This window comes from Fusarium solani (assembly GCF_023522795.1).
Source record: "Fusarium solani strain SB1 chromosome Unknown bctg00000003_1, whole genome shotgun sequence".
Classification (NCBI taxonomy): domain Eukaryota; kingdom Fungi; phylum Ascomycota; class Sordariomycetes; order Hypocreales; family Nectriaceae; genus Fusarium; species Fusarium solani.
In genome coordinates this window covers 1,059,665-1,085,087 of record NW_027072154.1, presented here as the reverse complement: position 1 = coordinate 1,085,087, position 25,423 = coordinate 1,059,665, and the positions used below count along the sequence as shown (strand labels likewise).

General features: G+C 55.2%; 7 protein-coding genes across 7 annotated transcripts; 3 read left to right on the top strand and 4 right to left on the bottom strand.

Moving 5' to 3' along the window:
- Window positions 1-180: 180 nt before the first annotated feature.
- On the bottom strand, window positions 181-2,417 carry MRS44_005898 (uncharacterized protein; the record flags this gene model as incomplete). The annotated part of the gene is made up of 2 exons (XM_046274723.2): window positions 181-1,183; window positions 1,234-2,417. 2 exons carry the CDS (start codon window positions 2,415-2,417, stop codon window positions 181-183), a joined length of 2,187 nt encoding a protein of 728 aa, XP_046140525.1.
- Window positions 2,418-6,868: 4,451 nt separating this feature from the next.
- MRS44_005897 (uncharacterized protein) lies at window positions 6,869-7,489 on the top strand (the record flags this gene model as incomplete). The annotated part of the gene is made up of 1 exon (XM_046269799.2): window positions 6,869-7,489. The coding sequence occupies one exon, from the start codon at window positions 6,869-6,871 to the stop codon at window positions 7,487-7,489; it is 621 nt and encodes a 206-aa protein (XP_046140526.2).
- A 732-nt stretch (window positions 7,490-8,221) lies between these two features.
- Window positions 8,222-9,524, bottom strand: MRS44_005896 (uncharacterized protein; the record flags this gene model as incomplete). The annotated part of the gene is made up of 2 exons (XM_046280584.2): window positions 8,222-9,206; window positions 9,268-9,524. 2 exons carry the CDS (start codon window positions 9,522-9,524, stop codon window positions 8,222-8,224), a joined length of 1,242 nt encoding a protein of 413 aa, XP_046140527.2.
- A 1,693-nt stretch (window positions 9,525-11,217) lies between these two features.
- MRS44_005895 (uncharacterized protein) lies at window positions 11,218-13,922 on the bottom strand (the record flags this gene model as incomplete). Its single annotated transcript, XM_046269816.2, has 4 exons — window positions 11,218-11,419; window positions 11,473-13,409; window positions 13,482-13,690; window positions 13,898-13,922. 4 exons carry the CDS (start codon window positions 13,920-13,922, stop codon window positions 11,218-11,220), a joined length of 2,373 nt encoding a protein of 790 aa, XP_046140528.2.
- A 183-nt stretch (window positions 13,923-14,105) lies between these two features.
- On the top strand, window positions 14,106-15,385 carry MRS44_005894 (uncharacterized protein; the record flags this gene model as incomplete). Its single annotated transcript, XM_046280585.2, has 4 exons — window positions 14,106-14,138; window positions 14,207-14,213; window positions 14,272-14,576; window positions 14,630-15,385. 4 exons carry the CDS (start codon window positions 14,106-14,108, stop codon window positions 15,383-15,385), a joined length of 1,101 nt encoding a protein of 366 aa, XP_046140529.1.
- A 1,235-nt stretch (window positions 15,386-16,620) lies between these two features.
- MRS44_005893 (uncharacterized protein) lies at window positions 16,621-19,957 on the top strand (the record flags this gene model as incomplete). Its single annotated transcript, XM_046269829.2, has 4 exons — window positions 16,621-17,336; window positions 17,392-18,117; window positions 18,350-19,040; window positions 19,097-19,957. 4 exons carry the CDS (start codon window positions 16,621-16,623, stop codon window positions 19,955-19,957), a joined length of 2,994 nt encoding a protein of 997 aa, XP_046140530.2.
- A 539-nt stretch (window positions 19,958-20,496) lies between these two features.
- MRS44_005892 (uncharacterized protein) lies at window positions 20,497-22,253 on the bottom strand (the record flags this gene model as incomplete). Its single annotated transcript, XM_046269834.2, has 4 exons — window positions 20,497-20,634; window positions 20,687-21,750; window positions 21,854-21,956; window positions 22,194-22,253. 4 exons carry the CDS (start codon window positions 22,251-22,253, stop codon window positions 20,497-20,499), a joined length of 1,365 nt encoding a protein of 454 aa, XP_046140532.1.
- Window positions 22,254-25,423: the final 3,170 nt, after the last annotated feature.

Sequence of the window (25,423 nt, the reverse complement as noted above, 5' to 3'; positions counted from 1 at the left end):
ACCCAAACGCAATTGCCGTATAAGATCGCGTCGACGCCAACCAAACCACCTGTGTACCGCCTTGCCATTCAACGAGGAATAGGGGATCGTTATCCATAACTCATGGTCCCCTCCGGCAAGGCTACCCGTAAACCTTGCCCCAATGGCCCGAACCCAATTTGTACATATCGGACCAGCTTCTTAATTTGACCATAGACAACTGCAATCGGCAAGTTCGAGCGATCCGCGTTCAGTGAGTCCTCCAAAAATCTCTCGTTTTGACTCGATATCCGACCGTGGCGAAAACAATTTAATCGAGTCGTCCGAGTCAACCTCTTCAATAACGACGGTGTGGCTGCCCTCGAGCGTTTTACACTCGCCATCCTCATACACCTCAACCTGTTGACAGCTCGCTACCGACTTTTCAGTCACGGGAAGGCGACGCTCTAGCATCTTAAAGACTTTGGGGTAGTAGGGTACGGCCTTGCCAAACTCTGTCGAGTAGGGGTCGTAAGAGGTAGCTGTTGTAGTAGCAGAGCCATAGGTGGTGGTGGGAGACGGGGTGTATGATGGGACTTTGGCGCCCTCATTGGGATAGATGAAAAATTCGAGAACAGTGTTGGGCCAAGTGCAGACCCACGGCTTCTCGCCTACCATAGCGTGGATAGGCTGCTTCTTGAACCGATTCGGATACGGGCGATAGACGTATTTGTAATTGTCGTCGTCGTCGTCATCTTCATCATCGTCATCGTCCCATCCTCTCTTCCGTTTGCTGATTGAGGGAAAGTTCTTCTCGGGAACAATGACAGTCTTGTTGTATGTCGTCTTGACCCACCACGCAGGACCGAAGTCGCTTTGGGATGTGTCGTTGACCAAGACCATGAGTTGTGGCGGAAGATTATCAGGAGGCTGAATGCCCCAGGGGAGGTCCGGGGAACCCTCCTTCGGTGTCAGTATTAGCTTGTAGGACGTCTGGGAGTGAGGCGTTGAGCTCTCCTTGACCTCGATCGACCATAGGGGGAAGTAGGTCTTGCATGTCCAGGCTGTAGCCTGGTCGGAATTGTTGAGACAGGACGTGGTCGTCCGCTTTGGCTCGACATTTGGGAGCGCATAGCGGCCCGTGGCCATAGGAGGTAGATCGGTTGGAATCGCTGTGAGAGTTTCGAGCTCATACGATGTCGTCGATGGCGATGAGGTTTGCGCACTAAGACCAATGTCAGGGTTAATTCGGCAAGATGTTCAAGATTCACTTACTCTTCAGGGGGCGGATGGCCGCCGGGAGGCCCATCTCGAGAGAAAATTGTCCCAATAACAGCACCCATAATGATGCCCATCACGACCAGGCCCACGGTCATCAAGCAAATAGCCCAGTACGGCACAATCCCCCAAAGCTTCTTCTTGGCACGTCGTTGCCATTTGTTGACTGCAGGTTTCTCAGCAACCTCAACAGCAGCAGTGTTGATGTCGTGATGACTGGTCTCGGATGTATTACTCCTGACCGAGGGGCGTGTCCTTGGTAGAGCCAGATCGTCGTCGGTTGAGGAAAATTCAGGGTCGCGAGTCGCCATGCCAATCCCACCTGCTCCGGGAATGTTTCTGTCTCTGTCTGGAGAGGAAGGTTCGGTGCTAGGCGTCTCGGTCGTGGGCTTAGGGACGTAAGCAGTGTCCGGATATCTCGTGTATGGCGGCAGTTCCTCCATATGTCCCAATGGGCCGATCAAATCACCCGCCTCCTCCCCATCAGGACCAAGTTGCCGCTGATATCCTGCTCCCATGCCATTGAATCCCACGGGAATTGATGGGGTGGTCGTTTCAGTCGAAGTGGTATTCTGAGTATAGAGAGCATAGGGATGAGTCGGACCACGAGGACCCCCGTAAGAACGGTCTTCCGGAATAACCGCGGCGGCAGTGGTCGAAGTAGTAGCTACGCTTAGGGTCCGTTGGGGATACATCTGGTAAGGGTGTGATGGACCAGAAGGGCCTGTGTAGGGGCTTTCCGCGCGTATAACGGGTGAGTCGGAAGACACGCTCGGAACATTGCGCACATGAGGCCGGCCAGCGGCCGACGAACCTTCATTTCGAAGAGCAAGCGAGTCGTGTGCCCGAGGCGGCTTTGAGATACTAGAAGGACGGTTTCGGATGGCGGGTGTTATCTCAGGAGACGAGGCTGTAGCATCCGGCTGGGGAGATTCTATAGGGAGCGTTGATTGGGAGGAAGCCTCGGATGGTAGTGACGGATCGGTACGAGGATTCGAAGTAGTAGGTTGAGTAGAGGAGGCGGCATTCTCGGAGGGCCGGAAGCCATCGGCCACCATCATGGCGCTGAGGTCGTAGTCATCGTCGGTAGCACCACTGCCAGTGGACAACCTCAACGAACGCGAGCGCCTGGCGGAAGACGGACGCGAGGTGCTGGAGCCCTTGCCGTTGGGGGAATCCATGGCGTGGTGGAAAGGGAGGCCACGGCTGAAGGCCAGAGACGCCGACGAGGGCGTACCCTAGGAATGGTCCGTCGTCGGGCGTTGAAGTCGACGTTCGGTCGTGTTGCAAGGGGGTCAAGGGAGTCGACGGTCGGGCAGCGGGTCAATGGCGAAGGGAGGCGGTCGAGGAGAGCGAGAGCGACGTGTCGGCGACGATGCTCTTCGAGTTCGATGTCGATGATGAGCGTTGACGATGGTGATGATGATTGTCGGGCTGCCCAGTTGGAGTTGAGATGGATTGGATGGATCGATGGGATGGACAGACTGCAAAAAGCCAAGAAAGCGAAGCGGGTTTCGAGAGGGAGAGACGGAGCGACTGAGTGGCCAGCGGAAGGAGCCCAGCGGGACGCAGGAGGGAGAGCAGGCCAACAGGAGATGGGCAGGAGCCACACCACAACACTGGGTACTGGGCCACTGGCCCCAGCGCGCTCCAGCGCGACTCTGCCCCAGTTAAACGCCCAGTCAGGCCAGGTTCGTGAAAGGGGAAAGGGCCCCAAAAGGGGACTAGACTGAACAAGGCCTAGGGCTGGCTCCAAGGTTTTTTCTATTCTTGCTTGGACCTGAGTTTGAGGGAAGCAAGGGGGGCCGCTACGAAAGTATGGGAGAGGGAGATGATTAACCACTTCTTTGCCAAATTTCGGTAAAGAAAGAAGGTTATACAGGGCATCGTGCGATAATTCAACAAAAATACAACATCCATCACCAGCAATTGAATGCCATGCTAGCCAACTCGCGCGAGTCGGGACATCCGAGGGGAGTCGATGCACTGCACGGATTTCCAGGTTTGGCCCTGCGGAGCATGCGGCCCCCGACGACGTGATTGGCGGGGACTCGATTTTACCTGGCTGTTTCCATGGAAGCACCAGCTTTGCTGCTCCCTCTCAGCCAGAGGTTTCAGCGCCGGCCGGTGTTTTTTCTTTCTCAGCGGACAGATGCACAGAACCTTGAGCGGGACCGGCGAGGTTTCATTCCTGCGTCATTGCGATGGAGACTTTTTTACAAAGACTCTATTTTCAGTTTGTGTGTGTGTGATTTGTTTTTCCTTGACTGTTCCGTTTCAATACGGGAGGGGGGAGGGGATGCGCATCAATAAATACGGCCCTCGGCTTCGTATTTTTTTGTATGGATAAATGCGCTGTTCGCTGCACCATCTCTTGACAATCGGATGTCGGCAATCATCAACCAAGCCTTTTTTCACCATCCATCAATCACCAATCTCAGCGTCATGTCATGCCTTCGCCTTCAGCTTGGCAACCAAACCCTACCCATCAAGTCGCCCCAGGGCCAGAACAAGCTTGGCTCTGTCGGGGTTTCCACGGATGAAAGAGGGAGAAGCGTTACGATTTGCCCTCTTGATTCTCTTGTCGCGTGCTGTTTTGGCAATGGCCTCATCGGCAGATTGAAGCTGAGTGATGAGAATTCACGTCGCAGAAAGGCAGCGTGTAGAGTGGTTTTTCTCGTCTGAAACTACGGGACAGCGCCCGACTTGACCTCGCGGTGTTTTGTACGGCTCAGGATATTTCCTCCAGTGACGGGCACATCTCACAGGCTCCATCTTGTTTCACGCTGCGCGCTGCCCACTTGCCGATCAACTCCTGTGCACTCATGAACCATTCCTCCCTTCCATCACATTCCTTGATGCGGTCATCCTCTTCGGACCGGGAGGGTTTGCAGTGGGAGATGACGATCCCGACCGACCGGGCCTGACGACCAATGGGCCGGGCCACGGCGTGCTCCAGCAAACGCCGTCCTTCGGATGATCACTCGGGGGAGGAGGATATTCACTCATACAGCAGACGGACGGGATAGAGGCCGGGTCCGCATCTGGTCCACATGTTACCCAGTATTCCGACTCTTCCAAGTTTTTTCCCAGATCCGAGCGTGCTCATCCAGAGTTCCAATCACCGTCTGAAGGGATCAAGGGTAGGACTCCATGACAACATCAGTTTTTTTATGGACGTGTCACTCACATGGCTCCCTGAGCCGACTGTCCTCTCCGATTAGTCGGACGTTATGCAGTGAACTCACTTCTCTTCCCTTCCAGTCTCTTTGGTGCAACCACTTCTCAGGTCCAGGCGTCGGAGACGTCGGACGCGGGTAGCCAGGACACGGGAAGGGGAACACGGGCGCAAAAGATGGGTAACTAGTCAAATCGTCTGGGTGTGCCCGTCCGTCTGTCCTTTGGAGAGACGGAACACCCAAGCAGAATTGCAGCCTTGGTTTGACCAAGATGCAGACGGCGTTGGACGACTTGTATGCATGTGTTGTCAATGAAAGATGGTGTAGAGGTCCTCCACGCAGCGAATACCTTTGGTTGTCATTCTATTGCAGGTCTGGCCATCTTATAATCGACCACACCAGGAGATTGAAAAAAGTGAAGCTGCCGTAATTAAACGTTCGCCCTGCTTTTTCGAATGGGCCATGTGCTGGTCGTTTCAACTGCCGACCTGCAGCCAGCTGGCCAACCACGGGGCAACCCTAATATTCGGGTTGACCTCGTGCTTGAGGGCATATGTGAGAAATACTCGAGCACTCGCATTTGCTGGTAAGAGACTTGAGTCGAGGCCCAGCTTTTGGAATCGAGGGACGAGTGAGGATCGGCTTGAAAGAGACTGGCCAACTACGAGTTGGTGGACATACCAAGATTCATCACTTGGCGATGGAGAACAACTACCTACCCTGAACTTTCAATAGTAGTCAACCCTGGGCAAGGTTCACACCTATACAAGAGGCCGCCAGCTGCACCTCTCGAGCCTTCATCCCTGACCCGTCAGCCCTATCTTGGAGGACCTTCCGTCTTTTCCATCAACCCTTCTTACACTTTGACCTCTTCAGCCGTTGTTGCAGCGCAGGTCAAGTCAACCGCGCTTATTCTTGCAACAAATCCATCAGTCCACGACCACCACCGGGTAACCTGAAGGGAGAAGAAAAAGCCCATCACCTCATCGTCCACTTCTGTCAGCGAACCAAAGTCCTCTTCGGACGCCTGCAGCTGAGCAACCCTGGCACCTCTTGTCCAATCGTCTATCGCTACAGCACTCTGACCGAAACGACGCCCGCATTCTCAGCCAGGCCACGCGGGGGAGAGAGAGACCAGATGTATTTCTTACTGTGTGACAGCTCGTGCAGCCTCATTTATCATGTATTCTGCATAGAAGGCAAGCCAGCTACGTGGACCCGGGCGGCGACCCCAGTCCCCCGGGCGGTCTCCCCGGGCGTAGCTTGGCCCTTTGCCTGGTTCGCATGCCGTTCCTCTCTCACCTGCATTTCGTCTCTAGTCATGTTCCTCTCCACTGAGCGAGCTAAAAAGTGATTCCCGCTGTGCTTATCTCGGGCCGTCCTGGTGGTTTGTCTCTGACGGCCTTGTATCGACCAGGTTTCACTGCCCCGTTGCTCCTGTCCACTCCTCTACCCCACGCCTAGAGTTTTCGAATTCGAGTTTCATAGCCAATTGAGTTAATGTCAAAGTTTTGTACGTCTAGTTCCTGGGCTGCGTACCAAATATCTCGATGCAATGCCGGCGAACCATGTTCATCACATCTCATCACCACATTGCGTCCGCTTCACCCCAAACTACTCGTCCTCGAGATTTGCACCTCTCACACCCTCAAGCGTCTTCGAGCCGCCATCATCTATCACCTCTCACGTTTACCCCTCTCTTTCCCAAAGGCGAGGCGGACTGTGGCGCACGATCGCCCCCCAGCTCGCACGGCATCGGACGCACCCCCCCTTTGATCATCTCCCATTCGCAGAGCCTCGCCATACGTTTCTCCATCTCACCGACACCGAGATCCATTGGTAGCTGAGCCCGTGGGGATACCGGCGAGGTACATGATATGCCTCCTTCTGGGGGGCCGTGTCGTATTGTCCCGCCCGGCTCTCTTGTACGCCCAGAGCCTGCCTGCAGGACGGCTCAACACACCCACTTGCTTCTAATCCTTGTCTCCCCTTCTCCTTTTTTTCTTCTTTTAGCTTCTCCTGTAAGAGAGAGCCTGCAGTAAATGTGCAACATCAAGAACAATAACGCAGCTGCCTCTTTTCCCGTCGCCCGCAGCATATGGACGCTTTCACTCCTGGCAGCCGCGGGCTCGCTTCGCCCGGCTGAGCTTTCGTAGGAGGGACCCCGTGGACTATAAACTTCGCCCCGAATCCTCGTACTTCCAACTTTTTGTATGCCTCACCTTTCTTCTTCAGCTTTTGCCTGTCGATCATTGTGCCCTCTAACAAGGGAACCCCATCCATTATAGTCATTTGTTGCCACTGCCTTTCCGGGATCTGCCTTTCACAACTCCATAGGCACGAACCCTCTAGTTCGTGAACTGCACATCATCAACTGCATATCCAAGGAATCTCCATCGCCACCCCGCCTCATTCTGATCTTGAACTGAACTGCCCGGTTGCCCTACTCAGCCATGTCGCCCAAGTCCTATTCTGGTGGCTCGTCCGTTTACTCGGATGACCGCTTCAGCTCCACCTCTTCCTCTTACAGCATCACTTATACCAAGCTTCCCAAGAAGCAACCCCTGTCTATTCGGTTCCTCTCCTGGGCCGCTGGCGCACCGTCCGGGGCCACCGCTGTCAAGAGAAAGACGCGGGAGCGGGATATCCGTGACGACAGGTCTACCCGCTCCGGAGGCTCCTCCTATTCCTACTGGAGCCAGCCTGACACCCAGCTCTACTGGGTTGCCAGCCCCCACAGCGGCAACTACTACGGAAGTGGTAGCAGCAGTACCAGCGGCCGTAGCAGCCGAAGCGGACGAAGCCGCAAGAGCGGTAGTTCCGGCTCCCGCAAGCACTTTGAGGGTGCCGTTCCCCGGCCGCAGCCCCCACCCCCGGTCCCGGCCAACGGCCACTTTGTCCCGCCCCAGCCCCCGATGAACCCACCACCGCCGCACATGGGCGGAGGTTTCGGACCCGGCCCTGGCGGCTTCGTCCCTCCACCTCCACCTCCCATGAACATGCCTCACCCTCCTCCTCCTCCACATGGCATGGCCCCCCTGCGATGCCAGGTGGTGCACCCTTCATCGACCTGACGGGCCAGAACCACCAAGGAGGCTACTCCCCCGATTCGGAGAGTTACTACACGTCGGATGAAGAAGAATGAATGATTCACGAAAATGACACCTGTATGAATGGGTTAATGAGCGGACCCGGGCCTTCCAGGATGAAGACCCCCTTTTGTTTTCTTGACATGATACTATTTTTGAAAGTCTTGTATAGTTAATGAGTTTACTTGGATGGCGTACCGGGCGTTGACGAAGGATTATGAACACCAGCTGTCGACGGACAGTTTTATGACAAGGCATGAGTTTGGATCATGTGTGTGTATGAAATGAGATACCTGAACTTTGATCAATGTTTGCTTTTACTGTTTGTAAGTCTCGAGTCCTGATTGGATACTTGAACCAAAACCCATGTGTAGATCAGGACCCATTGCCTCTCGGCAAGTGACATCATTCCTTTGTTTACTTGGAGCTTGGGTTCATAGCTTTAGAATGTGAGAATGATTGGCAGAAGAGGAGAGAAATCCATTGTGCGCTTCTATTAGCGTTTAAAGACTATCATCTTTTATAAGCTTTATCCTTTTAAAATCGTGAAATAGTGTAGACAAGAATGCAACACCCAACTATGCAGGTAATACACCAAAGAACCTCTCCATAGACATGTAATACAAAAATAATGCGCCAACAAGGGTATTCTCTAACAACCGCCTCTGCTTGGTCTTGTCTCTTTTCGCTTTCTCATGAAATATGACGCTTCATCTCTTAAAACTCTCTGCTCTCACCAATATCACAAATGTCAAAGACGCCGACCTCGGGGATATTCTTCTTGCGCAACGCCTCCTTGAGCATCTTGGGCGGCTCGAGCACCTCCTCCATGGTCAGCGCCCACGTGCCCCAGTGGATGCCCATGGCGCGGGTGCACTTTGTGTCGCAAAAGATCTCGACCGAGTCGTACGGGTTGGCGTGCATAGCCGAGAAGGCCACGCGAGGGTAGTATGCGCCAATGGGGATCAGGCCGAGATCGAAAGGTCCGCGGAGCTCGCCAATCTGCTTGAACTGTGGGCACCTGGGGAGAGCTTCGTAGTCGGCACCGTAGTCGTCGATTCCGGCAGGGATGGCTGGAACAGCACGGTATCCAGTGTCGCCACCGAACCAGACCGACTTTTCGTCGGCGCGAACAGCCCATGAGCACCAGAGAGTCGTGTCCTTGTCCCAGAGGGTACGAGCTGATGTGTGCTGGCAGGGCAGACACGAGATGCGGGCCGTCATCTCACGAGTATGGTCGCCGTCTCGAACGGTCACGCTGAGATCGGCATCCTCCCACCAGTCGAGCTCAGTAACGTGGTGGATGCCCGTCTTGCGGAACCACGTCTCAAGGCCGAGACCGACAAAGAACTGGGCTTCTGGGTGGTGCTTCTGGACCTCTAGAATGGAGGAGTGGGAAAGGTGGTCGTAATGGGAGTGGCTAATGACAACGGCGTCGACGATGGGAATGTCCTTGATATCGCAGGGTCGTGGGGTGTATCGCTTGGGGCCCATAAAGGTAAAGGGAGAGCAGCGGTCCTCGAAGACGGGGTCGAAGAGCACCCGCAGACCTGAGGGGAACTCGACGTAGTAGCAGGCATGGCCTAGCCAGGTTGCGCGAAGCTTGTCGGAGCTATCACGATCAGGGAGCCATTGGGGCTTGACGACGGGAACGGTAGGAGGGCTGGTGTCGGGCATCTTGAGGTCGCCGGTGATGGAAGGCCTCGAGGTGTTGTCAGCTTGGCCGTCACGGGATCCCTAGCTTTGGGACAGTTTCTACATACCAGACGACCCGTCGAAGCATGGTGCCGAAACCTGGAGAACCACTCCATGAAGGGTAAGGGTTCTTGAATCCCACTACAGTACCGCGCTTGATCTCATGATGGGGGTTCGAGGCGGCTTCTGCAGGAATGGTAGACCGGCCGGGGATCTTGGAGACGATCGAGGTAGTAGAGATGGGGGTCTTGGGAGCGGACGCGTCCTGGGAGCCGGACTCGGTGGAGGTGAGCTTGGCGGAAGCTGAGTTGGCGACGGAAGCCATGGTGGGCGAAGCTACCGATGAGCTGGTAGAGTACGAGTAGGTCTGCTGCTGCTGCTGCTGTACGGCTGCTGTATTTGTCTGTTGAAGTTGATGCCAGAGTTGACGGGTCGGTGGACGGAGCAGGCGCGGCATATGGTGGACGGAAGGGCAGCGGAGGCTTCGGGGCCGGTGGGAAGTTTAAAAGAGGGTAGATAGGGGGGAGGGGAGGAGGGAAGGATGGATGGCCGGGGGTGGTAAGGTGCCGTCCGGGGGTTGGTTGAGGCGGGAGGGATGGTATGTATGGATGGGAAGAGAGGCGAGATAAGTACAAGTAGGTAGCGAGAGGGTGTGCGTATGTGTATGTGGCTTATAGCGCAGCAAAGAACGGAGTTTAGAAATGTATGACGGTGCTTGTCCTGTACGAAAAGGGAAAGCAATCTGATTTTTCCTCCTCTTGCTGACGCCAGCAGTAATGGGGGGTTTCGTCTGGTATGGCTGAAGGCGGAGTGATTGAGATGTCCGCCTCGTCTCGTCCCGCGTATACGACCAATGGAGGTCAATGGGTACCCAACCAACGCAACGAGTCAGTGACAAACAATGTAGCCTTGGCACAAGACGCAGCACGGACAACAAAGAGGCTTGAGATCGAGGTCTATGCTTTTGAGGATCTTCTAGAAAAAAATGAAGCAAAGAGAGAGGTACGAAAAAGGGGACACACGCACCATCACTGTAGCAGCAGCAAGCAGCACAGCTTTTGGTTGCCCCGTAGGGCTTTAGCGGAGTTAATAGACCCGCATGTCCCCGTGTGTCCGACGCCGACCGCGTGGGCGGAGCCATTTCCCGAGCCATCCGGGGAGACGAGACGAGAGAGGAGCATTGCCTTGAAGAGGACGCGAGTGCGAGCGGGAACAATCCGAGGCCGTCGTAACTTTTTCCTTGCCTGTGATTGATTGCTCTCGCTTCTTTTTCTCTCCTTTGTTTTATCTTCCTTTTCTCAACGGTTCCAGGTAGACGCCGCTCCGTATTGACCGGAGGGCGGAGTTCAAGTCCGGTGTATCCATGCATAAGACATACATCATCCATCCATGCATATTGCATCCATGGACACAGACAATCAACAAAAAACAAACTTGATAAACCTTGATCATACCTCGGCTTTATCTCTCTTCTCGCTTTGAATACGAAATACCTAAAATGCACCTCCCATCACCATCACGCGCTGCATCTGCCGCCCATCCCCCCTCGCATAATCCCTGCAATCGCCATGTGGTTCCCCTGTGGCGCCTCAATAGCGCAGGTGTCTCAACGTGGAAGCCAAGCAAAGCCCCCTGCACCGGGGCATGGTTTGCCTGTTACGCTTTGATAGCTGCGGCTTCATGTCCGAATAGAAAACTGCCGCCCGTTGAGACTCGCTGCAAGTATCGAACCAGGTCAGGTCAAAATCAGGCCCGTGGGTGGTATTCTTCAAACCAAAACTACCAGGTATCTAGCGCATTATTGATGCAAGTCCGCTCTCCACCCCTATATCAACAAGAACCAAAACAGTGCACGACATCAACATAGACAAGGTCGACAAGACAAGGACCAGCCTAGACTGTATTCCAACCAGCTCGTCAATCACTCCGCCAAACGCCCGAAACAAGCCAGAAAGCCGCCGGAAAACAATTCGTCATCTCATAAGCGTCTTGAAAGATTGGTTCATGCGTCAGCGTCATCACATATCGACTTGTCGAGTGTCCTCGCCCATTTCCTCGCTGCCGAGCTCCTTTTCTAGCTCGTCTGCCACGAAGCCTTCGTAGTCATCTAGGTTCTTTTGAACGTGAATCTTGAACTTGATGACGTCGTTGAGCATCCGGTCAATCTCAGTGTGCAGCTCCTCACGGAGTGCGTTGGCCCGGAGCACAAGCTGTTCGTATCTATCATCTGGTCAGCATATTATCATCTTGTAACCCGCATCAAATAGGCTTACTCAATGGTTGTGTTGATCTCGCGTTGCTCCAGAACCTGCACTGAATCGGACAGACCAGCTCGCATGCGTGACAACTCCTTCTCCATCTTCTCAATTTGCGCATCAGACGCCAGCTTCTGCGCTGTTGTAATCTCCTTGGTCTTCTCATACTCCTCCTCTGCTGCGCGTACGCGGTGGTTGAGTGCTTCCACAGCGCTTCGCCTGTCTTCAATGGCTTCTTTGATTCCGTCCAGCAAGTCGTGGTCTTTCATCATCTCGTCCATTGCGGCACTTCGACGCTCTGAAATCTCCTTGCGCAGCGATAAGAAGCTCTTGCGGATCTTGCCTCGGAGGTCTAGGTTAAGAATGTGTCCTGGTTGGTATCCAGTCGCGTGGTCAGCCAGCAACCGGTCTGACGAAGCCGCCCCTGTAGACCCCTTGAAGTTGGAGGACGTGAGGTCCGAGCTGTCATTGACCATAACCTGGAGTTCAAACTCTTCTCCCTTGGCATTGGCTGCTGTCGATGGGATCAAGGCGATTTGGTATGCCACGGTGTTGTACCGATCGACCATCCGCTCGAGCTCGTCTAGCTTCCGGCTTGCGTCAATCTCCTTCTCCGACACCTTCTTCTTCACTTCCTCTAGTCGCTGGCCTGCTGACTCGATGCCTTTTTGCAGCCGTTCTCGCTCCGCAGTCATGCGGTCAATATCCTGCATGCTGATCCCCTGAGCATCGACAGCCTTTTGCAGACCACGTCGCTCGTCTTCAGCCTCTTGGAGCTCCTCTAGTAGTTTGTCGAGCTCCTCCTGCAGAACCTGTGACCGGCTTTCGTACTTCTCTGACCGTTGCATGGCCAGTGCATTGTACTCCTCAAATTTGATCTTGTCCTCCTCCATGATCTTGAAGTGGTTGTCCAGGACTGCTGGGTCGGGTGTCGACTTTTCCAGGTCTTCAATCTCCTTCAGCAATCGCGCGTTTTCCGCCTCGAGCATCTCAAGTTGTGACGTGTACTTCGAGTTTGACCGCTCAAATGCGGCGGCCATGGACTGCACATGGGGTGCCAAAACACGTTCCGCCTCCTCGTCACCCATATCATCGTCCATGGCCAGCCAGTCCCGGTATCCGTTGCTGAGAAAGTCAAAGATGATGCGGTCACCGCTAACGTCGACCCCGCTCTCCATACAAGCTTCGTCGTAGCTGCAGTTTGCGTAGCCATCCAGCATCTGGGCCAACTGCATCATCCAGTGAAGAAGGCCAAGGAATGTGCTCCAGTTTTGTCCTCCCACGGCAGAGATCTGGCTCTTGGTTATGCTTCTCTCAAAAGGGTACCTCATTTGCTTCAGGAGAGGCGGCACTTCCTGGTCGATGCTCTTTTGGAATCTGTAGCTGGGGTCGATGCGGTGGTAGAGCCATTGGAACATGTAGTTAAAATCTTTCTGCGTTGGTGACTTCAGCACATTCTGCGAAAGAACATGCTTCATCTCCATCTCGAAATTGTAGTTCACCATGTACTCCAGAATCTCTTGTCCAATGCGAGCTTGAAAGGCTCGATCCTTTAGAGGTCGGGGGTCGCGGGGAACGCCGGCAGGTTGGGGAGTGGCCTGGAAGAAGCTCTGGTGGGTCATGGGAGCCGCTGTCGACTGGCGAGGCCGGTATACGCTGCTACGTCGGTCGCCATCGGTAGAGGCTCGCGTCGTCGTCGCTCCGGGAGTAAAGGTCGGCTTCGGTTGGAATGAGGAACGCTTGACTGAAGACAGACCAAGGTCGGCGAGGTTGGTTCCGGACGACGAGCGCTTGAAAAGAGGTTGACTTGGGCGCGGCAGGGCGAGGGATTGCCTAGATCCCGACATGGACCGGACATGACTGCCTGGGTAATTGGCGCCACTGTTGGGGCCGGATCGCTTCATAGTCGAACCAGGCTGTGGAATGGCGCTGTTTGCGCTGATACCTCCAAGGGTCTATGCAGAGAGTTAGAAAAATGTTGCAAGCCAAGGCGCGCGTGTGTTGTAAAAGGCGGGGAGCGGTCGCACCTCTCTGGGTCTTCTGACACTCCACAGGCCCGTATCTTGGGACATATCCGGTGTGACAGGCAGCACGCGACTGCGATGGAAAGAACGCGCGATGTCGGCGAGTACTGTAGGTTTTGTTTTCGTCAGCAACTTGTCGGTGATGATGTTGACGAGGGGTGGGATGCGAGGGTGCGAAATAGGCGTCAGGGCAAGATTAGAAAGATTGGGCGCTGGAAGTGTGTTGCCCGGCGGGAAAGTAAACAAACGATCTCATCTAGCCTTTGATTGGCTAGAAGAAGACGTCGTGGTTTCGAGTGGAGCACGGTTGAGCTGGCAGAGTGGGGCATCAATTAACGTCGGCACGTGACTCAAGTCTCAGCGCAACTTCCCAAGACAGTTTGGTGTTGAGCCGTTCGTTTCGCTGGAGAGGTACGTACCGGCTGCCTCGGCTCGACCACGCATTTCCCGGGCCAGCTCCCGGCTCCAGACTCCGTCCCCACGCCTTCAACTTCGAGCCTCCGCAAGAAGCACATGCATTTGTCATTTTCCCTTCCATCATCACCCGGACCTGTTCGGCCATCACTCCTTCAACTCTCTGCGACTCGGATGCTGTGGTGAGAGCCGTCTGACGGCTACAAGTCAATCATGGCTATTCGCGAAGACCTCGTGGCCTCTGCGGTAAGTTGATCGCGTCTCCCAGCCACCGCGACCGCAAATGTCGGATCTGAATACTGACTCCTGAGTAGGCGCAATGTCGGTTTCTTCCTATTCGATAACACCAACGCCGAATACCAATGCTAACTGACCACAGTCTTGCAGGATCCCAGCGTCGCATCGTCTTCCGTCGAGAACCGCATCTCGTTCCTGCGAAGCAAGAACCTCACCCAAGAGGAAATCGACGTTGCCCTGGCCCGAACAGGAGGCAATGCGCCGCCTACACCGACTCCTTCGTATGCCGGCGCTCCCGCCGGTCCTCCTCCTCCTCAGCAATACTACCCGCCCTATCCACAGCATGCCTGGCAGCCGCCACCTCCCCCAAGAAGGGACTGGAGGGACTGGTTCATCATGGCGACTGTAGTTAGCGGAGTTTCCTACGGAGTGTACTCTCTGGGCAAGGTTTGTAACCTCTGGCAACACTGCCTCGTGATGGTGGACTAACAAGGAGGCAGCGCTACATATACCCCCTGGTGGCACCCCCGACGCCGGAGAAGCTCGAGCAAGATAAGAAATCGATCGAAGAACAGTTTGACCGAGCCTTCACTCTTGTCGAGCAGCTCGCGAAGGACACTGAGAGCCTTAAGACGGCCGAAAAGGAGCGAACAGAAAAGTTGGATGCTGCGATTGCGGACCTCGAGACCGTCATGACGGACCTCAAGGCGGCCAATCGAAGACGGGAGGACGACGCGAACCGAATCCGAGATGAGGTCCAATCCCTCAAGGATGCGATCCCCAAGGCGCTTGAGAACCAGAAGGGGCTGACCGATGGCCGACTGCGCGAGATCAACACCGAGCTTACCAGCCTCAAGACCCTGGTTTCGCAGCGAATGTCCAGCAGCGCTTCGACTCCTACAAGCTCAAACTTCTTGCGAGGTGCCAGCGGTAGTGTCAGTGGTGGTGCCAGCGGCGTCGGCAGCACAAGCACCCCCGCGGCTTCTAGCTCAGCCCCCAAGACCAACGGAGAGAAGACCGGAGCCGAGTCCAGCACAACCACTCCCGCTGCTGAGGTTCCCAAGCCTACCTTCCCCTCGACTACCTTCGCCTCGGCTCCCCTGGTCAACCGATCCTCGTCGCCTCTTGCCAACATGACTGGCAAGAAGTCCATCCCTGCCTGGCAGATGGCCATGGCCAACCAGAACGACACCTCGTCGACTCAGGTCAAGGCGGACGAGCCCAAGGAGGCGGCTGCTAGCGGCTCCAGCTCTTAGGAGATGTCCTGATATTTAGTCTTTTCTCTTCTCGCTTGTACAGTATCCTATGCATCTACAACTTTGGACAAATGGAGACTCTGGGATAATAGGGTCGGCTGATAGGAGTGTTTTATGGGGTAGTGTTGTAGCGTTAATCCGTCTTGTCAAATATCAATGTTGACCATCACCAGGCTTGGCCATCATTCGCAGGTGATCGTATCAAGATGTGGATGTGTGGTTACTGTAATTTTTCTTTTGCTGTCCCTCTGAAGCCACATCTTGAAGCCAATCAGATGGGCCAAACCAGTATGCGCCACCAGCTTCTTGATGCAAGCATGCAATGTCGAGTTCGCTGTTCGTCCTGCAGCGCATTTGCATGCGTCTCCTTGCTGCTTGTATATCCTTGACCACGCAGTTCCCGCAAAAATTACCACTTTGAGCAGTGTTGTGAGGCATCACCTACACCGCTCAACACACATAAGCATACTCTCTCTGATATAACTTCTAGCCAGCAAGGATTAAGACGAGTCATGATACAGAATATCCTTCATGAGTGCCATAGATTTTCAGAAGCCGTCTCGGCAGAGCAGGGACCGCGGACGCCGATGATCGGCACATCCATACCCCAGCAGCTGAAAACCGCTAGCCTGAACATCCGTGCCGAGGCTCGCTTCAAAGCTCATGATCTCTGCCCGCTTCCATCAACCGTCTCCTGGATAAACTATCCCCAGCTGATGACATGTCATTTTCTCATCGAGTTTCCCCGAGTGTGTCTATGCCGTGACGGGAGAGATAACCCGGCTGCGAGACCACCACTAGTGGCGAGAGTTCCCTGGTTGACCTTGTCATGGACTGACAGGAGCCGTCATTGGCTTTGGCGCAATTCAGGTCTCAATATTTGCTTGGTATTGGGCTCTCGTGCCAATAAGAGGAGCTACGGTGGCTGGCTGGGCGGTGGACAAGTCTCATCTTGATCTCAGCCATCCTTCCTTGCGACACCTCTCATCGCGACGCCTCACTCCGACCGCTTTCGTGTCTGTTCTTGGTTTCTAGATGAGGGTTTTTACAACGTGCTTGTTCAATGAATTAACGAGGATAAACCCAACAGGATACAGTTGACGGAGGATGAGCTGGGCGTCGGCCTCTTACTCCACCATCTCATTTGGATCACTTACATCACCACTCATACCCACAACACCATCATCACTTTCTCCTCACTATTGCGATACACCAGGTCCCTTTTCACTCTCAAGATGAACTCAGAAACCGTCGAGACTATCCGGGCGGTCATCCCCTTACTCCCTCTCATCCTCCGTCACTCTCTCCTCCACATCCTCCGCATCTCAGATACGGCCAAGTATCTCGACCTTCATAGCTCCCTCGTGGTCGCCTGCCTCCGCGAGCTGCTCGTCCCCCCAACCCCCCACAGCATCTCTTCCACGCAGAAGCTCACCCTCCGGGACCCCGGTATAAGGGGCCACATCTGGGTCAGCAAGTATGCCAGCCCGAGGCCACCAGAAACTTCCATCCGCGACACCCTCATCAGCACCCTCGAGCGCCTCGCGGGAGCCACCACATGCCGGGTCCCGGTACCCGAACTGGTCGACGTCGAGGCCGAGTGGACCGGCCACCGGGGCGGTGTGGCCCGCGGCGCTCCGCTGCCTGACGTGTCGGAGCGGGAGCGGTACCACGGCATGATGCGCGAGTGCCGCCGTCCGACCACGGTCCTGTACTTGCACGGCGGCGCCTACTACCTCTGCGACCCCTCGACGCACCGCCCTACGACCAAGAAGCTAGCCGAGCTGACGGGTGGTCGGTGCTACTCGGTGCGCTATCGCCTCGCACCGCAGCATCCGTTCCCTGCTGCGCTGCTCGATGCGTTGGTGTCTTATTTCACGCTGCTGTACCCTCCTCCGGATGCGTACCATGATCCTGTGCAGCCGGAGCACATTGTAATTGCCGGTGATAGGTATAGTACTATTCTCGGTGGCCCGGATAGCCACATGTTAACATGAACTTGATAGTGCTGGCGGCAATCTTGCGCTCTCGCTGCTCCAGCTCATTCTCGAGCTTCGTCAGCAAGACTCTCGGATTCTATGGCACGGCGAGCTGCGTGAGGTCCCCATGCCGGCTGGCATTGCAGTCAACTCTCCCTGGGTAGACGTCACACAGAGCTCGCCGACGTGGGAGATGGCCACGCCGACGCCGTACGACTACCTCCCCAAGCCCGAGACCATGGACAAACTAGACATCCCTCCATGCGATGCCTGGCCCTCAAACCCTCCTCGGCGCAACATGTACATTGCCGATGACCTAGCAGCTCACCCACTTGCATCTCTCGTTATGGCACGCAGCTGGAAGGGCGCGCCGCCCGTCTACATCTGCACAGGATGGGAGATCCTCGCCTACGAGGACAAGTACCTCGCGCGTAAGCTTGAGGCCGACAGCGTGCGGGTCGTGTTTGAGGAGTACGAGGCCATGCCTCACTGCTTCGCGCTGCTGCTGCGCGGCGTACCTGCCACGCGCCGGTGTTACGGTGGATGGGCGGCTTTCATCCGCGCCGCTGTAGAAGACCCCGCAGCGATTGAGACGAGAGCTGTGACAGTGAAGGCGAGGACGCTCGAGGAGGTGTCATTGCGATTTGAAGAGCTCAGCGATGTGTCGGAGAAAGAGATACAAGAGGGTGCTGCAAAAGGCAGGATTAGAGGAGAGGTTGCTAGAGGTGCCAATTGCAAAGTTATAGGTGACATGTTGATAGTTTGACATTTGCAAATATGCTAGAATACATATTTGGATACTTATGTAAATGATTGATATGCGAGATACTTTTTATATATACAACTTACACGCCTTCTATAATCTCCGTTATCAATCATATCGGCATCGTCATCACCCCCATCGGCTCCGCCCCCACAGCCTCCGGTTTCCGAACCCGACACCGGCCGGACCCACCAAAATTCTCCAACTTGCCTGATCCGCAAGCTCCAAGCTCCCTCCAACATCATTCAACCACCATCCCCGAGGGGTCCCCACGATACCAATGGAGCGCCACAAGCAGGCCGTCGCCTCCATCGCCTCGGCCGTTCGCGGTTTCTTTGAGCGCCGCGAGCCATACCGCATCTTCCATGGCTCCACGAACAGTACTCGTCCTCAGCTGACCGGCAAGCCCGTCGTCGACATCAGCGCTCTTCGCAATGTTCTCCAAGTCGATCGTGCCACTCGCACCGCCCTCGTCGAGCCCAATGTCCCCATGGACAAGCTCGTCGAGTCGACCCTTAAGCACGGTCTCGTCCCCCCCGTCGTCATGGAGTTCCCCGGCATCACAGCCGGAGGCGGCTTTGCGGGCACGGCGGGCGAGAGCTCGTCGTTCAAGTACGGATTCTTCAACGATACAGTCAATTGGGCCGAGATCGTGCTCGGAAATGGAGAGGTTGTTCGTGCATCGCGGGAGGAGCGTGCTGACCTCTTCCGCGGTGCCGCTGGTGCCGTCGGCTCCCTCGGCGTGACCACGCTACTCGAGTTGCAGCTCAAGGAGGCCAAGAAGTTTGTTCGCACTACATATCATCGCACTAGTAGCGTCGCCGAGGCCGTTGCCCGTATCCGCGCCGAGACCGAAAACCCCGCCAACGACTACGTCGACGGTATCCTCTTCTCCAAGGACCATGGCGTAGTTGTCACTGGTACCCTGACTGATGACAAGCCCGCCGATACCAAGATCCAGACCTTTAGTGGTGCCTGGGATCCTTGGTACTACCTCCACGTCCAAGATCGCACTCGAAACGTCCCCTCCGCTGGTCCTACCGTCGATTCCGCCACCTCGTCCTCCTCCCCGTCGATTACATTCCCCTCGCTGAATACTTCTTCCGCTACGACCGTGGCGGCTTCTGGGTAGGCGCAGCAGCCTTTGACTACTTCAAGGGTGTGCCCTTCAACCGATTCTTCCGCTGGTTCCTCGACGACTTCCTCCATACTCGCATGCTCTACCGCGCCCTCCACGGTAGTGGTGAATCCGCCCGCTTCATCGTTCAGGACCTTGGCCTGCCCTACGGCACCGCTGAGGCCTTTGTCGACTACACGGCTGAGAACTTCAACATCTGGCCCCTCTGGCTGTGTCCTCTGAAGCAGACTTCTCCTCCCACCTTCCACCCGCACACTGGCGAGACCGAGACCGCCGCCGATGGCACCGTGTCGACCCCTCCGTCTCTGAACATTGGCCTATGGGGCTGGGGCCCCACTAACCCGGATGAATTCGTTACCAAGAACCGCGCTCTCGAGGACAAGCTCGTCGAGCTAGGCGGTCTTAAGTGGCTTTATGCGCACACCTATTACAACGAGGAAGAGTTCTGGAAGCTCTATGACCGACCCTGGTATGAGGCTCTGAGGAAGAAGTACCACGCCGACACCCTGCCGACCGTCCACGACAAGGTCAAGGTTGATGTCGAGGCCCGCAAGGAGGAGCGTCAGAAGTGGAAGCGCTCCCTCAAGAGCAAGCCGCCGTTGGGTGGTCTGTATGGTATCTGGAAGGGTATCCAGAGCAAGGATTACATGCTGCACCGCCACGCCGAGTGGAAGTTCAAGGAGAAGAAATAGAGGATACCCTGTATGAGTATTGAGTGTTAGAGTTGATAGAGCTAAGGCTTTTAGTCTTGCTGCCGAGAGGCCTGTATACAAGGTTTGGGTATATAGAAAAGTCTTGGTTGTACACAAGCGAAGTCAAATATCAAAAGATGCCAATTTACTTAGAAATAGATGTCTTGTATTCAAATGCCGACATCTTTTGTGCGCCAAATGGTCGCATCTATGGGCCTTGACAGCTTCCAGCATAAATCAGCTTCTCCGGAGAGACAATATCCCCAATATTTACACAAGCCTTCGTGTCCACCATCGTAGGCTCAATTAGGGGGAATCCGCGTCAATCTCCTTTGCGCCCAAGGCGCAAGTCTATCGTCAAGCGCTGTAGTTCGCCTCCCAATGCGTCTAGTTTCCTCCCCTTTCAAGTCGTCATGTTCATGATATGCTCTCGGTCCAGGGTCGCGACTCTTGTGGGCTAGGCCAGCAAGTAGAAAACAACCCAGGTCAAAAATGAAAGAGAAGCAGAAGGGTCATAAAGCTGAACGGGCGCGGGTCCTCTATTCCTTGATAGCGTACTCGCGCTTGAACATGTCGTCGACCTTGGTAAGGTAGTAAGTTCCAGGGACAATGCCGGAGATCTCACCCTTGGGGGTGTAGTCCTTCTGGAGGTGAGCCTGCTTTCGGAGATCGCACATCTGCACAAAGTTAGCGACTGCTTGAACTGCAACTGTCTCATCCTTCACCCACCTTGTCGTAGTTCTCAGGGGGCACGGCGCGGCGGGCAGCGAGGCGGGTGGGGATGTCGAGAACGTCAGAGATGCGCTCGACGTTGCCGTTGATGCGGAAAGACATGAAGCTGGCAGCGAGACCGGAACCGTAGCTGAAGAGACCAATTCGCTTGCCCTCGAGAGCCTTGTTGTCGACGACGCTGATCAAGCTGGCCAGACCACCCCAGACACTGCCGCAGTACATGTTACCAACGTTGGTGGCAACCTGGATGGAGGGGTTGACGCGCTCCTGGAAGCGCTTCTTGGTGAGACCCATGAAGGTCTTCTCAACGACCTTGTCGGTCAGAGACTTCTCGTAGTCCATGTCGCGGAGCTCAGGGGCGACCTCGGCGAAAGCCGGGGAGTCGGCGTTGGCAAGGTAGTCGTGGTAGAGGAGTCGGGCATAAGACTTCTGGACGAGCTTGCAAGTAGGGGAGTGGAAGGCAAGGTAATCGAAGCGGTCGAGGTTGGTTCGGTTAGGGTCGCTGCCGTTGGTGACACCGTTGGTAGACTGCTTGGCCTCACGCTTGCAGTAGTCACGGTAAGCGGCATCGAGAGCCTTGGTGTAGCAGTTGATGGAGTAGTGACCATCGACGTAGGGGTACTCGCTGGTCAGGTCGGGCTTGTAGAAGTCATAGGCGTGCTGCATGTAGGTACCGCGCAGGCCAGGCTCAGCGACAATGGGAGCATTGGGGCCAATGAGCAGAGCAACGGCGCCAGCACCGCCAGTGGGACGGGCGTTACCCTTGGCGTAGAGGGCAATGTCACCAGCCACAACAATACCATCACGGCCGTCCCAAGCAGAGGACTCAATCCAGTTGATGGTGTTGAAGACGGCGTTGGTACCACCGTAGCAGGCGTTGATGGTGTCGACACCCTCGATGTTGGTGTTGTCGCCAAAGAGCTGCATGAGAACAGTCTTGACCGACTTGGACTTGTCGAGGAGGGTCTCAGTGCCGACCTCGAGACGACCAATTGAGTTGGGGTCAACGTTGTAGTTCTTGAGGAGGTTCTTGGTGGCGGTCAGGGCGAAAGAGTAGATGTCTATCGTGAAAGAATAGCAGAATCATGTTAGCAACGTGTTACAGAGCGTGTGAAGCCAGGCGCGTCGCCATGGATCATTTGCTGAGCTTGGGACCAAACTTACCCTCGCGATCATCGCAGAAGGACATCTTGGTCTGGCCAAGACCAATGGTGTACTTTCCAGCGCTGACGCCATCGAACTTCTCGAGCTCAGTCTGCTCAACATACTAGAGTGAGGCGGATTGTGGTTAGCTGAGGGCGTCATCGAGGGCTTGCGATGGAGGGGCAGGCGCTGGAATGGAGGGGCACACGACCCAGGAACCCGAACACGAGAATAACGCAGGGACTTTTTTTTAATTGAAAAAGTTGTGGTGAGGGGCAGCGGCCAACAACAATCCATTCCCCAATGCTCAGAGAGCAATTGAGGCACGAGAGCACGGGGCAGAGGGAGGACCCTGACTTACCTGACTGGGGAAGTAGATCTCAATGGCCTTGATGCCAATGTTCTGAGGACGGGCGGCCATAGTGAAAGATTTGGGAGGTGTTTGTCTTTCGTTGGGAGGTGACGGTGGAGGAAGATGAAGACAAGAAGAAGAGGTAGAGGAAGAGGAAGAGGATGTGGAGATGGAGGAGAGACGAGATATAATAACCACCAGGAAGGAGGGAAGGGAAGGGGGGGAGGGACCCGGAAGAAGGCGCGAGATTGCGGGTTTGTTAACTGAGATTGAGATTGGATCTCGAAACGAAATCTAGACGGAGCCCAAGCCTCTGGGGGGTGATGGATGTTCAGGCGGCGCGGCGGGGGCAAGGCAAGCTTCGGGACGTGGAGGGGTGAAGGGAGTGACCTATGATTGTTGGGCAAATTAGTTAGATCCAGAGGTATCAGGTTTTTCACCGCCCTTTGGCTTTGCCGCTGGACGATTGGCAATTGTGCTTGCTATCGAGGTATTTTGGGGGGCTGGGTGCAGTAATTGGGCTAGGCAAATGTCTTCATCCTCGGACGTGACCATGATGCATGGGATCCGACCTGGGAGACGGCACGGTGAGAGGGATGCTAAGACCAGACCGCCAGGACAACGACAATCATTTGTCCTGGTTGAGTCGAATGCATTGAGCACCTGGATTAGATCCGTAGATGTGTGTTACGCGAGATGTTGTGCTCTGTGTTTATCATGGAAGCACAGCCTGCCCGGGCTCGCAAGACACTCGACTCTTTGCCTGCTCCATGACCACTGCAACTGCAGCCCGCAGACAGAGTCTCTTGCCTCCTCCCTCCCGTCTCCTGTCAGGGGCACGCCTCAACCGGTGGGCGCCGAAGGGGAAAAAACGTGGTGGGCTTGACGTTTCGTTGTCTGTGGTGGGAGTGGGCTTGGGTGCTGTTGGTGGGACTTACACGGGGATAGCGAGAAGGCTGTTTGGAAACACGAACACGACAACTGGTTGGTTGGTCGATCAAACTTGGGGAAGGTGTTGGTTCTAGCCGGCAAGATGCTCTAGATGCAGCTGTTATCTGGTAAAAGTATGGGGAGGGATGGGAATCCTTTATATAGACGTCAATCTCTTGTGCTAGATGGGTGTAAGTGCGTGTTTGGCCAAGAATGTCCCCGTGTCGTCTGCTTAGGTTGTGTAAATGTTGAGGTGCTTGTTTGCTCCGAGGTGTTTCCAGATACCCGATCTGCCGGCCCAAGCCCTGCCTCCCATGCCCGGTCGCCACTCAAGAGGTACTTCTTTCACAGAGGTACAAAGACTGCTTCCAGCTGTACCTGTTCTAATTCGGCGCAAAATTCTCTGCTTGGTGATCCAACCCACTCTGAGTTTTCATTATCTGATCCCACGCTGCACTCTCACAGGCAGCTTAGCAGCCAAAACTCCACCGAGACCGGCTCCAGCTGGCGCCATCCATCCACATCACAGAGTGGATGGGATGGGACAGAAGGGACCGGAGCTCAGGGCCAGAGCCAGTCCCATTTCAGGGGACCACCCGCTAACGCTACTGTCGGGTGGTACGCAGGGGCTAGATGTTGTAGCGGGGGCCACAGCGTATCATCGCCCAGCATCACCTACAGTCGCACTTGCCCTGTCTGGCATTGTCCTTCCAGAGGTGGTCACCACACCCGTTTCCATTCTTCCACGACTCCACCATTCCATCTTCTTCATCAACCTCACCCTTGCGTACTTAGCCGCACATCAACGGTAGCCATTCGCGTTCACCAGGAAACGCCCTCGTCGTGAACTGTACCCGAGAACAATCTTGACGCCATCTTGTTCCCTTTCGCTTTGGCTGCATGCATTGGCCTTTCTGAAGGCGCCGTTCCGCACTCATGTGTGATGGGCACCACTCAGCAAGCGTCCCACTCCCTCAGCACTTGTGCTTCGTTCGCTCCATGTGCCGTCGGCATTCTCCTTCTTTGGGATATCCCTACCAGATCCAGATCTAGGTATTCCCGGGTTCAATCTCGGAGTCGGATCATGATTTCTGTCATAGATGATCTCGAAACCCTGTCGAGGCGAGCATCACGACATGCCTCGGCCAGTTCTATCTTGCTTGACCTGACATGTCAGAAGAACCTTCAACCATGCTCTCAACTCCATGGCCCTTCTTCAGTCAGTTCACGGCCGAGGCTCTCGTCACCCCCATGCTCCATTACCTTCTCGCCACGTCCATGAGGAATTTATTGTCCTGCGTCCCACGCCATGACCACATCTCTAGCGTCATCTTCCCGGTTTGTCCCTCATCGATGCGACCTTTGGACCATTTCCTGACTTGTGACGACGTCAACTTGCCCACCATTATCAATCGCTAAACTCGAGGACCGCCGCATTCCGTTCTTCGGCGTGGGTCGACAAGGACCCTTCTAAGTCTGATGCAGCTAGCCTCACGTCTTTTGCCTCAACCGTCCCGAGACTTGAGACACTTGGGCGTCTTAGTCCCCGGCTATATCCCACCTAAGATAATCAACGTGCAGGATCCTGCATCCCAGGCACCACCATCAGGCTTGATTATCGCTCGACGACTCCGGCCGGCTCGCCTGGGGCTTGGGTGGGCAGGGCACGTTGCGTACATAAGCCGCGGGGGTGTTGCGAACTATCACGTACCCGTACCCAGTTGCTTCGCGTCGAGCGGCATGGAAAGAGACCAAAGGATCTTTGCAATTTAAGAATCCATGAAAAGCTGAGAATACGCAAGACACTACGTATGTCTCTAGTGTCGTTATTCGGTCTCTTATTCGATTTTCGCTCTCTTATTCGACTCTTCGCTCTCTTATTCGGTCCCTCTTATTCGGGTTGAGGCTCCTCCAAGCCGCATTGCTTCTTTGTACCATGGTCGCAAGCCCAACTTCATCACCCACGCAGGTCCCTTGTCCGCTTCGGCACGTCATTAGTCTCATCCCACGGCTCCCACGGCGGCTTGCGTCCGGCCATTCATGGCTGGTCTTGCAGCGTGGGTTCTTTTCGATCCCGACTTGGCTGCTCCGGTCGAATGCCGAATATCCCTCTTACTCTCCGCTGTTGCGTGGAGCCGCGCATCTAGTCGAAGCAAATCTGCACTGACCTTGCCGGCCTAGGTTGTGCCCTGAGGCTCATTGGCTTGATCACTTCGATCTCCCAGGGGCCAATCCTTCCGCATCTCTCTGCCGAGACTAGGGATGCCCGTTGCCCCTCGTGTTCTCTGGCCGGCGGCTTTGTTGCCAGT